General features: G+C 37.8%; 1 protein-coding gene across 1 annotated transcript; it reads left to right on the top strand.

The window, feature by feature from the left end:
- The first annotated feature begins 4199 nt into the window (after window positions 1-4199).
- On the top strand, window positions 4200-11092 carry LOC135292026 (reticulocalbin-3-like). Its single transcript, XM_064406274.1, has 5 exons — window positions 4200-4222; window positions 4757-4829; window positions 5556-5616; window positions 6584-6783; window positions 9256-11092. Exons 1-5 carry the CDS (start codon window positions 4200-4202, stop codon window positions 9361-9363), a joined length of 465 nt encoding a protein of 154 aa, XP_064262344.1. The 3' UTR covers window positions 9364-11092.
- Window positions 11093-12254: the final 1162 nt, after the last annotated feature.

The following is a 12254-nucleotide window of genomic DNA, read 5'->3' as shown; positions in this document are numbered from 1 at the left end:
AGGCACCGCGGCTCCCGCCAGGAGGCGCTGCGGAGCGAGAGCGCGCGCCTGGACCGCGACCGCGACGGCGTCGTGACATGGGAGGAGTACAGCACCGAGAGCTTCGGGGACACCGGTGAGAAACTGGAAATTCGGGGTTTTTTAGGGATTTTAAAGGGATTTTTAAAGGATATTTTAGGGATTTTTTGGGGAATTTTAGGGCTATTTTTTGGAATTTTTAGGGAATTTTTAAAGGATTTTTTAGGGATTTTTTTGGGGAATTTTGGGGCTTTTTTTGGAATTTTTTGGGATTTTTTTTTTTTAATTTTTAGGGAGTTTTTTTGGATTTTTTTAAATTTTTAAAGGAATATTTAGGGATTTTTTTTGGGGGGAATTTCAGGGATTTTTTTGATTTTTTTGTATTTTTTTGGGGATTTTTAAAGGATTTTTTCGGGATTTTTAAGGGAATTTTAGGGTTATTTTTCGGAATTTTTTTGGATTTTTTGGAATTTTTAGTGAATTTCTAAAGAAATATTTAGGAATTTTTTTGGGAATTTTAGGGATATTTTTGGGAATTTTTTTGGAATTTTTTTTGAATTTTTAGGGAATTGTTTAAAGGACTTTTTAGAGATTTTTTTGGATTTTTTTTGGGAATTTTAGGGATTTTTTTGGAATTTTTTTTAATTTTTGGGGAATTTTTAGGGATTTTTTTAGGGTTTTTTTGGGGAATTTTAGGGCTATTTTTTGGAATTTTTTTAAAATGTTTTTTTTAATTTTTAGGGAATTTTAAAAGGAATACTTAGGGATTTTTTTGAGGAATTTTAGGGCTATTTTTCAGAATTTTTTGGGGAATTTCTAGGGAATTTTTTAAGGAATTTTTAGGGATTTTTTGGGATTTTTTACATGGTTTTTTGAGAGTTTTTTGGGTTTTTTTGGGCCATTTGTGAAGAAATTTTTTAGACATTTTTTGGGAATATTTTGCAGATTTTTTGGGATTTTTTTTTTTTGGATCTTCGTGATTTTTTGGGAATTTTTTCTTTCATTTTTTGAGGTTTTTAGTAAGTTTTTTGTGGATTTTTTTGCTGATTTTTTCGGATTTTTTAATGGGTTTTTTTGATGTTTTTTATAGGATTTTCTTGGTGTTTGTTGGGATTTTTTGGGGGTTTTTTAGGGGGTTTTTAGGGGGTTTTGGGGCTGTTTGGTAGTGAGAGCGCGTGCCTGGACCGCGACGGCGTCGTCACCTGGCACGAGTTCAGCACCGAGAGCTTCGGGGACACAGGTCAGGAATTGGGGATTTTGGGGAATTTAAAAAAAAAAATTTTTGGAATTTTTAAAGGATTTTTTTGGGGAATTTTTTGGGGAATTTTAGGGATTTTTTTGGAATTTTTAGGGAATTTTTAAAGGAATTTTTAGGGATTTCTTGGGGAATTTTGGGGCTATTTTTGGGGATTTTTTTGGAATTTTTTGGGGAATTTTAGGGATATTTTTGGGAATTTTTTGGGAATTTTTTTGTAATTTTTAGGGAATTTTTAGGGATTTTTTGGGGATTTTTTGGGGAATTTTGGGGCTTTTTTTGGGGATTTTTTGGGGAATTTTGGAGCTTTTTTGGGGATTTTTTGGGGATTTTTTTGAATTTTTAGGGAGTTTTTTTAGAATTTTTTTTAATTTTTAAAGGAATACTTAGGGATTTTTTGGGGGAATTTTAGGGATTTTTTGGAATTTTTTAGGGAATTTTTAAAGGAATTTTTAGGGTTTTTTTGAGGAATTTTAGGGCTATTTTTCAGAAATTTTTTTTGAATTTTTTTTTAATTTTTAGGGAATTTTTAAAGGAATATTTAGGGATTTTTAAAGGAATATTTAGGGTTTTTTATTTGAATTTTAGGGCTATTTTTCGGATTTTTTTTGGAATTTTTAGTGAATTTCTAAAGAAATATTTAGGAATTTTTGGGGGAATTTCAGGGATATTTTTGGGAATTTTTTGGGAATTTTTTTTGAATTTTTTTTGAATTTTTAGGGAATTTTTAAAGGAATATTCAGGGATTTTTTGGGGAAATTTAACGATATTTTGGGGGTTTTTTGGGATTTTTTTTCAATTTTTAAAGGAATTTTTAGGGATTTTTTGAAGAATTTTAGTGCTGTTTTTCAGAATTTTTTTGGAATTTTTAGGGAATTTTTTTGAAATTTTTGGGAATTTTTAAAGGAATATTTAGGGATTTTTTTTAGGGAATTTTAGGGTATTTTCGAGGCTATTTTTTGATTTTTTTTTAATTTTTAGGGAATTTTAAAAGGGATGCTTAGGGATTTTTTGGGGAATTTTAGGGATTTTTTTGGGAATTTTAAAAATTTTTTTAATTTTTTAAAAATTTTTGGGAATTTTAGGGAATTTTTAAAGGAATTTTTAGGGATTTTTTTAGGAATTTTAGGGCTATTTTTCGGATTTTTTGGGGATTATTTTGGATTTTTTTTTTAATTTTTAGGGATTTTTTGAGGAATTTTAGGGCTATTTTTCAGAATTTTTTTTGGATTTTTTAAAAATTTTTTTGGAATTTTAGGGAAATTTTAAAGGAATTTTTAGGGATTTTTTTTGAGGGATTTTAGAGCTATTTTTCATAATTTTTTGGGATTTCTTTGGAATTTTTTAGTCAGTTTTGGGGGAATTTTTTTTTTTAATTTTTTTGAATTTTTTTGCAATTTTTGGGGAATTTTTAGGAAATTTTGGGGTGAATTTTTAGGAAATTTTGGGGAGAATTTTTTACTTAATTTTCCCAATTTTTCCCCTCCCCAGAAGATTTTGGGGGCTCCCCCGACCCCGATTCCCACCGGAAGCTTCTGGAACGTTCCCGGCGCCGTTATCCTGGGGGGATTGCAGGAATTTTTTTGGATTTTGGGGAGATTTTTTTGTGGAGAATTTTTTTAATTTTTGGGGATTTTTGGAGGAATTTTTGGGTTCTTTTTTGCAAATTTTGGGGAATTTTTAGGGTTTTTTTGACATTTTTTAGTGGTTTTTTGAGAATTTTTGAGGAATTTTGGGGAATTTTTGGGTATCTTTGGGAGGTTTTGGGATTATTTTTTAGGAAATTTTTATAACATTTTTTTTTTAATTTTTGGGGATTTTTTGGTCAATTTTGGGGAATTTTTTTTTTTTTTTTGTCCATTTTTTTGAATTTTTTTTGAATTTTTTTTATTTTTTTGGTGATTTTTGGGGAATTTTTTGGACATTTTGTGAGGAATTTTTTCTGCTTAATTTTCTGAATTTTTTTTTCCCCACCCCAGAAGATTTTGGGGGTTCCCCCGACCCCGACTCCCCACCGGAAGCTTCTGGAACGTTCCCCGGCGCCGTTTCCGGGGCCGCGGACGAGGACGGCGACCGGGCGGCTGGGGCCCGACGAGCTCGACGCCTTCCTGCACCCCGAGGACTTCCCCCCGGCTCCAGGAGCTGGTGGTGCAGGTGAGAATTCCCAAAATTCCCAAAAATTTGGGGAAAAATCGCGAAAACCGCGCTCAAAATGGACAAAAAATGGGATTTTTAGAGGTTTTTTTGGGGATTTTTAGTTATTTTGGGGGGATTTTTTTGGGATTTTTTGGGTTTTGGGACTTCCCCCGGCTCCAGGACCTCGTGGTGCAGGTGAGAATTCCCAAAATTCCCAAAAATTCCCAAAAATTTGGGGGAAAAATCGCGAAAACCGTGCTCAAAACGGACCAAAAATGGGATTTTTAGGAGGTTTTTTTGTGGATTTTTAGTTATTTTTTGGGGATTTTTTGGGATTTTGGGACTTCCCCCGGCTCCAGGACCTCGTGGTGCAGGTGAGAATTCCCAAAATTCCCAAAAATTCCCAAAAATTTGGGGAAAAAATCGCGAAAACCGCGCTCAAAACGGACCAAAAATGGGAATTTTAGGGGTTTTTTTTGGGAGTTTTTGGGGATTTTTTGGGTTTTGGGATTTCCCCCGGCTCCAGGACCTCGTGGTGCAGGTGAGAATTCCCAAAATTCCCCAAATCCCCAAAAATTTGGGGGAAAAATCGCGAAAACCGCGCTCAAAACGGACCAAAAATGGGAATTTTAGGGGGTTTTTTTTGGGAGTTTTTTGGGGATTTTTTTTGGGTTTTGGGACTTCCCCCGGCTCCAGGAGCTGGTCGTGCAGGTGAGAATTCCCAAAATTCCCCAAATTCCCAAAAATTTGGGGGAAAAATCGCGAAAACCGCGCTCAAAAATGACAAAAAATGGGATTTCTAGAGGTTTTTTTGTGGATTTTTAGGGATTTTTTGGGGATTTTTTGGGATTTTGGGACTTCCCCCCGGCTCCAGGACCTCGTGGTGCAGGTGAGAATTCCCCAAAATTCCCCCAAATTCCCAAAAATTTGGGGAAAAAAATCGCGAAAACCGCACTCAAAACAGACCAAAAATGGGAATTTTAGAGGTTTTTTTTGGGGGATTTTTAGTTATTTTTGGGGGATTTTTTGGGATTTTGGGACTTCCCCCGGCTCCAGGACCTCGTGGTGCAGGTGAGAATTCCCAAAATTCCCAAAAATTCCCAAAAATTTGGGGAAAAAATCGCGAAAACCGCGCTCAAAAACGGACCCAAAAATGGGATTTTTAGGGGTTTTTTGGGGATTTTTAGTTATTTTTTGGGGATTTTTGGGACTTCCCCCGGCTCCAGGACCTCGTGGTGCAGGTGAGAATTCCCAAAATTCCCAAAAATTTGGGGAAAAAATCGCGAAAACCGCGCTCAAAACGGACAAAAAATGGGATTTTTAGAGGGTTTTTTTGTGGATTTTTAGTTATTTTGGGGGGATTTTTTTGGGATTTTTTGGGTTTTGGGACTTCCCCCGGCTCCAGGACCTCGTGGTGCAGGTGAGAATTCCCAAAATTCCCCAAATTCCCAAAAATCTGGGGAAAAAATCGCGAAAACCGCGCTCAAAACGGACAAAAAATGGGATTTTTAGAGGTTTTTTTGTGGATTTTTAGTTATTTTGGGGGGATTTTTTTTGGGATTTTTTGGGTTTTGGGACTTCCCCCGGCTCCAGGACCTCGTGGTGGAGGTGAGAATTCCCAAAATTCCCCAAATTCCCAAAAATTTGGGGAAAAAATCGTGAAAACCGCGCTCAAAAATGACAAAAAATGGGAATTTTAGAGGTTTTTTTGGGGGATTTTTAGTTATTTTTTGGGGATTTTTTGGTGAATTTTTAGGGGGTTTTGGTGGTGCAGGTGAGAATTCCCAAAAATTCCCCAAATTCCCAGAAAAAAATCACCAAAACCGCCCTGAAAAGGGACGAAAAATGGGATTTTTAGAGATTTTTTTGGGATTTAAAAAAAAAATATATTTGTGAAATTTCCCAGGAATTCTTGAGATTTTTTTAAAAATTTTTGGGGAATTTCCCAGGAATTTTTGGAGATTTTTAAAACAATTTTTTTTTAAATTTTCCAGGAATTTTTGATGTTTTTTTTTTTTTTTTAATTTTTGGGGAAATTTCCAGGAATTTTTTGAGGATTTTTTTTAAATTTTTGGTGACATTTTCCAGGAATTTTGGGGCGTTTTCGGGAGGAATTTTGGGGCAAATTCCCAAATTTTTTCCCCAGGAGACGATCGAGGACCTGGACCGGGACGGGGACGGATTCATCCAGGTGGACGAGTACATCGGTGAGGGGAATTTGGGGGAATTTGGGGGAATTTGGGGAATTTTTAGGAATGATTTTGAAATTTTAAGAATTTGGGGAAATTTGGGAGAATTTTGGGGGATTTTTCTTGAATTTTTGGGGATTTTTTGGGGATTTTTTGGAGTTTTTGAGGGATTATTTTGGGATTTTTATTGAATTTTTGGGGGCATTTTTTGGGAATTTTGGGGCATTTTGGGGCATTTTTTTGAATTTTTGGGGGATTTTCTTGGATTTTTTTGAGGGCTAATTTTGGGATTTTTTGGAATTTTGAGGCATTTTGGGGGGATTTTTGGGGCTTTTTTTGAGATTTTTTGGGGATGTTTTGGGGGAATTTTGAATTTTTTGACAGTTTTTTTTTTGGGGGGGGATTTTTTGAGGGTTTTTTTTGGGGGATTTTGGGGGGTTCTTTGATTTTTTTCTTGGGGATTTTGTGGGTGTTTTTGGTGGAATTTTGGGGGATTTTTTAAGGTTTTTTTGGGGCTTTTTTGAGGTTTTTTTGGGATTTTTTGGGGCTTTTTTGAGGTTTTTTGGGATTTTGGGGCAATTTTGTGGTTTTTTGGGGGATTTTTGGAGGGGTTTTTGGGGGGATTTTGGGGGGTTCTATGGGGATATTTTGGGATGTTTTGGGGGAATTTTGGGTTTTTGTGAGGGGTTTTTTGGGGGATTTTTGGGAAATTTTTTTGAGTTTTTTTTTAATTTTGGTAGATTTTTTGAGGGTTTTTTCTTGGGATTTTGGGGGGTTCTTTGATTTTTTTCTTGGGGATTGTGTGGGTGTTTTTGGTGGAATTTTGGGGGATTTTTTAAGGTTTTTTTTGAGTTTTTTGGGGATTTTTTGGGGCTTTTTTGAGGTTTTTTGGGATTTTGGGGGGATTTTGTGGTTTTTTTTGGGGATTTTTTGGGAATTTTGGGGAATTTTTTGTGGACTCACCTTTTCTCTTCTTCCCCCCCAGCTGATTTATTCGAGGGCCCCCCCGGCTCCCCCGAGCCCCCCGAAATCCAACGGGAACGGGAGCAATTCCTAAAAATCCGGGATCGGGACCGGGACGGGCGCCTGGGACCCCCCGAGGTGAAACTTTGGCTCAGCCCCCCCAGCCCCGACTGGGCCGGGGTGGAGGCCGAGCACCTCATCCACCACGCCGACCTGGACCTGGTGAGAATTCCCAAAATTCCCAAAAAATCCCAAAATTCCCAAAAAAATCCCAAAAATTTGGGGTTTCAGGGCCATTTTGGGGCATTTTTAGGGGATTTTAAGGGGTTTTGGGGTGATTTTGGGACAATTTTGGGTGGTTTTGGGGTTGAAGTTGAGCACCTGATCCACCACGCCGACCTGGACCAGGTGAGAATTCCCAAAATTCCCAAAAACCCCAAAATTCCCAAAAAAATCCCCCAAAATTTGGGGTTTTGGGGCCATTTTGGGGCATTTTAGGGGGTTTTGGGGTGATTTTGGGGGATTTTTGGGTGGTTTTGGGGTTGAGGTTGAGCACCTCATCCACCACGCCGACCTGGACCAGGTGAGAATTCCCAAAATTCCCAAAAAATCCCAAAATTCCCAAAAAAATCCCCCAAAATTTGGGGTTTCGGGGCCATTGTGGGGCATTTTTAGAGGGTTTGGGGGCCCAAAATCCCATTTTTAGGGGATTTTTTTGGGGATTTTGGGGTTGAAGTTGAGCACCTGATCCACCACACCGACCTGGACCAGGTGAGAATTCCCAAAATTCCCAAAAAATCCCAAAAAAACCAGGAATTCCCAAAAAAATCCCCCAAAATTTGGTGGTTCGGGGTCATTTTTAAGGGGTTTTGGGGTGATTTGAGGGAATTTTGGGACAATTTTGGGTGGTTTTGGGGTTGAGGCCGAGCATCTGATCCTGGACCAGGTGAGAATTCCCAAAATTCCAAAAATTCCCAAAAAAATCCAGGAATTCCTAAAAAAATCCCCCAAAATTTGGGGGTTTCGGGGCCATTTTGGGGGGTTTTGGGGCATTTTTAGGGAATTTTGGGACAATTTTAGGAGGTTTTGGGGGTTGAGGTTGAGCACATGATCCTGGAGCAGGTGAGAATTCCCAAAATTCCCAAAAAACCCAGGAATTCCCAAAAAAATCCCCAAAATTTGGGGGTTTGGGGCCATTTGGGGATGATTTATTGGGATTTTGGGGCATTTTTGGGTCAATTTTGGAGGAATTTGGAAGATTTGGGAGATTTTAGTGGGAATTTGGGGAATTTGTGTCAAATTTTGGGGGATTTGGGGGAATTTTTCTCATTTTTGGGCCAGTTTTGAGTCATTTTTATTCCATTTTGGGGCACTTTTGGGTCATTTTGAACCAATTTTGGGGCAATTTGGGTCAATTTTGGGCTTTTTAGGCAGTTTTGGGTCAATTTGGGGGTATTTTAAGGGAAATTTTGGGGAAATTAAGCAGAATTTGGGGAAATTTTGAGGAATTTGGGCAAAATTTGGGGAAATTTCTCTCTATTTTCCAGCAATTTTGGGGAAACTTGTGGCAATTTTGCCATTTTCGGGGCATTTTTGTCAATTTTTGCCCATTTTAACCAATTTTGTGGTAATTTCTGTCAATTTTGGGCAATTTTAGGTCAAATTTGGGTCATTTTGGGTGGACTTGTATCAATTTTTGCTATTTTTGGGGCAATTTGTGTCAATTTATGCCTTTTTTGGTTGGTTTTGTGCCAAGTTTTGCCTTTTTTGGGTGGATTTGGTCAATTTTTTCCTTATTTGAGTGGATTTGTGCCAATTTTTGCCTTTTTTGGGGCAATTTGTGTCAATTTTTGCCTTTTTTGGTTGGATTTGTGTCAATTTATGCCTTTTTTGGTTGGTTTTGTGCCAAGTTTTGCCTTTTTTGGGTGGATTTGGTCAATTTTTTCCTTATTTGAGTGGATTTGTGCCAATTTCTGCCTTTTTTGGGGCAATTTGTGTCAATTTTTGCCTTTTTTAGGTGTATTTGCATCAATTTTTGCCTTTTTTGAGTGGATTTGTGCCAATTTCTGCCTTTTTTGGGGCAATTTGTGTCGATTTTTGCCTTTTTTGGGTGTATTTGTATCAATTTTTGCCTTTTTTGAGTGGATTTGTGCCAATTTTTGCCTTTTTTGGGGCAATTTGTGTCAATTTTTGCCTTTTTTGAGTGGATTTGTGCCAATTTCTGCCTTTTTTGGGGCAATTTGTGTCAATTTATGCCTTTTTTGGTTGGTTTTGTGCCAAGTTTTGCCTTTTTTGGGTGGATTTGGTCAATTTTTTCCTTATTTGAGTGGATTTGTGCCAATTTTTGCCTTTTTTTGGGCAATTTGTGTCAAATTTTGCCTTTTTTGGGTGGATTTGTGTCAATTTTTGCCTTTTTTAGGTGTATTTGCATCAATTTTTGCCTTTTTTGAGTGGATTTGTGCCAATTTTTGCCTTTTTTTGGGCAATTTGTGTCAATTTTTGCCTTTTTTTGGGTGTATTTGTATCAATTTTTGCTTTTTTGCTGCAATTTGTATCCATTTTTGCCTTTTTTTTTGGTTATTCCCCCCACTTTTGCTGGAATTTCCCCCATTTTTGCCCTTTCTGGGTGGGATTTTTTCGGGGGGGGTCCCAAACCTTCCCCAGTTTTGTGGAACTTTCTGGAATTCTCGGCAGGACGGGGCCCTGAGCCGGGAGGAGATTTTGGGCCGCTGGGAACTTTTCGTGGGGAGCCGAGCCACCGACTACGGGCAGGACCTGCACAGGGCCCACGACGAGCTCTGAGCCCCAAAACCGCCCCAAAATATCCAAAAAACATCCCAAAATAGCCCCCCAAAATTCACCAAAATAGCCCCCAAAAATCACAAAAATATCCCCAAAAATTCATAAAAATATCCAAAAAGTTCCCCCAAAAATCACAAAAATATCCCCAAAAATTCCCCCCCAAAATTCGAAAATATTCCCAAAAATATCCCAAAATAGCCCCCAAAAATTCACTAAAATATCCCACTAAATCCCCAAAAATATCCCAAAGTAGACCCCAAAAATTCACAAAAATATCCACAAAAATTCACAAAAATATCCAAAAAATGCCCCCCAAAAATTCACTAAAATATCCCCAAAAATTCATTAAAATATCCAAAACATTCCCCAAAAACATTCCAAAATAGACCCCAAAAATTCACCAAAATATCCCCAAAAATCCTCAAAAATATCCCAAAATAGCCCCCAAAAATATCCCAAAATATCCCCCAAAAATTCACCAAAATATCCCCAAAATTCACAAAAATATCCCCAAAAATATCCCAAAAAATTCCCCCAAAAATTCACCAAAATATCCCAAAATAGCCCCCCAAAAATTCCCCAAAAAATACCAAGAATATTCCCAAAAATAGCCCCCAAAAATTCACCAAAATATCCCTAAAAAATCACAAAAATATCCCCGAAAATTGACAAAAATATCCCCAAAGATTCACCAAAAAATCCAAAAAATATTCTCAAAAATATCCCAAAATAGACCCCAAAAATTCACAAAAATATCCACAAAATTTCACAAAAATATCCAAAAAAATTCCCCCAAAAATTCACCAAAATATCCCCAAAAATTCATAAAAATATCCAAAAAGTTCCCCCAAAAATTCACAAAAATATCCCAAAAAATATTCCCGAAAATATCCCAAAATAGCTCCCAAAATTCACAAAAATATCCCCAAAAATTCATAAAAATATCCAAAAAAATCCCCCAAAAATTCACAAAAATATCCCCAAAATTGCCAAAAAAATACCCAAAATATTCCCAATAAATCCCCAAAAAATCTCAAAATTGATCACAAAAATCCACAAAAATATCCACAAAAATTCACAAAAATATTCCCAAAATATTCCCAAAAATATCCCAAAATAGCCCCCAAAAATTCACCAAAATATCCCCTAAAAATCCCAAAAATATCCCCAAAAATACCAAAAATATTCCCAAAAATTAAAAAAAATTCACAAAAATAGCCCCAAAAACTTGAAAATATTCCCAAAAAGATTCCAAAATACCCCCAAAAATTCATAAAAATATCCAAAAAATTCCCCAAAAACATTCCAAAATAGACCCCAAAATTCACATAAATATCCCAAAAATTCACCAAAATATCCCCAAAAATCCCCAAAAATATCCCAAAATAGCCCCCAAAAATTCACCAAAATATCCCCTAAAATATCCCAAAAAATTCCCCCAAAAATTCACCAAAATATCCACAAAAATTCATAAAAATATCAAAAAAATGCCCCAAAAATTCACAAAAATACCCCAAAATAGACCCCAAAAATTCACAAAAATATCCAAAAAAATTCTCCCCAAAATATCCCACACAATTCCCCCAAAATATCCCAAAAAAAACCCGAAAAATATCTCAAAATCGACCCCAAAAATATCCCAAAAAGGTCCCCAAAAATTCACAAAAATATCCCAAATTTTGGGTATTTGGGAATAAAAATTTGGGGTCGTTGCCCCAAAACCCAAAAATCTGAGCCTGAGTCGTTTTGGGGGAAAAAAAAAGGGTATTTTGGGGGAAAAAAAGGGAATTTTGGGGGAAAAAAAGGGAATTTTGGGGGGAAAAAAAAGGAATTTTGGGGGGGAAAAAAGGGAATTTTGGGGGGAAAAAAAAGGAATTTTGGGGGGGAAAAAAGGGAATTTTGGGGGGAAAAAAAAGGAATTTTGGGGGAAAAAAAGGGAATTTTGGGGGGAAAAGATCTGAATTTTTTGGGGGAAAATTGAGGATTTTGGGAGGAAAAAATGGGAAATTTTTTGGGGTGGAAATTGGGGATTTTGGGGAGGGAAATGGGATGTTTTGGTGGAAAAATTGGGATCTTTTGGGGGAAAAATGGGAATTTTTGGTGGGGGGAAATTGGGGATATTGGAGAAAAATGGGAAATTTTTGGGGGGGGAATTGAGATTTTTTGGGGGGGAAAAAATGGGATTTTTGTTGGGGAAAATTGGGGATTTTTAGGGGAAAAATTGGGAATTTTTGGGGGGGAAATTGGGATTTTTGGGGGGAAATTTGGGGATTTTTTTGGGGGGAATTGAGGGATTTTGGGGAAAAAAACTGAATTTTTTGGGGGGGTAAATTAGGATTTTTTTGGGGGGGAAATTGAGATTATTTTGGGGGAAAATTGGGATTTTTGGGGGGAAAAATTTGGATTTTTTCGGGGGGGAACTTGGGGATTTTGGAGGGTGGGGGATGGGAGGCTCCCCACATCCCCGCGACCCCCAAAATTTTGTATTTTAAGAAGAAAAAAAACACAAAAAAGGGCGGGACCGGCCCCTCCCCCACCCCCAACCCAAATTTGGGGCTCCTCGGGGGGTGGGGGAGGGGTGACCCGTCCCAAATTCCCCAAATCTGGGTCCGGGGGGTCCTCGGGGACCCGGCCGAGATTTTTTTTTGGGAAGCGAAATTCCCAAATTTAGCTCGGGATCCCTTTGGGAGCCCCTCCCCCTTCCCCTCCTCCCAAGCGACGCGGCCCCTTTAAGGGAAACCACGCCCACACAGCTTCATTTGAATAACCACGCCCATTGCCGCAGGGCGAGGCCACGCCCGCTCCGTAGAAATCAATGGGGATTTAAGCCACGCCCCCTCCGTAGAAATCAATGGGGGCTAAGCCACGCCCCCTCCATCCACAGCAACGCT

The sequence above is a fragment of the Passer domesticus genome, unplaced genomic scaffold (genome assembly GCF_036417665.1).
Source record: "Passer domesticus isolate bPasDom1 unplaced genomic scaffold, bPasDom1.hap1 HAP1_SCAFFOLD_180, whole genome shotgun sequence".
NCBI classification, from domain to species: Eukaryota; Metazoa; Chordata; class Aves; order Passeriformes; family Passeridae; genus Passer; species Passer domesticus.
This window is presented reverse-complemented; position numbering and strand designations above follow the sequence as displayed.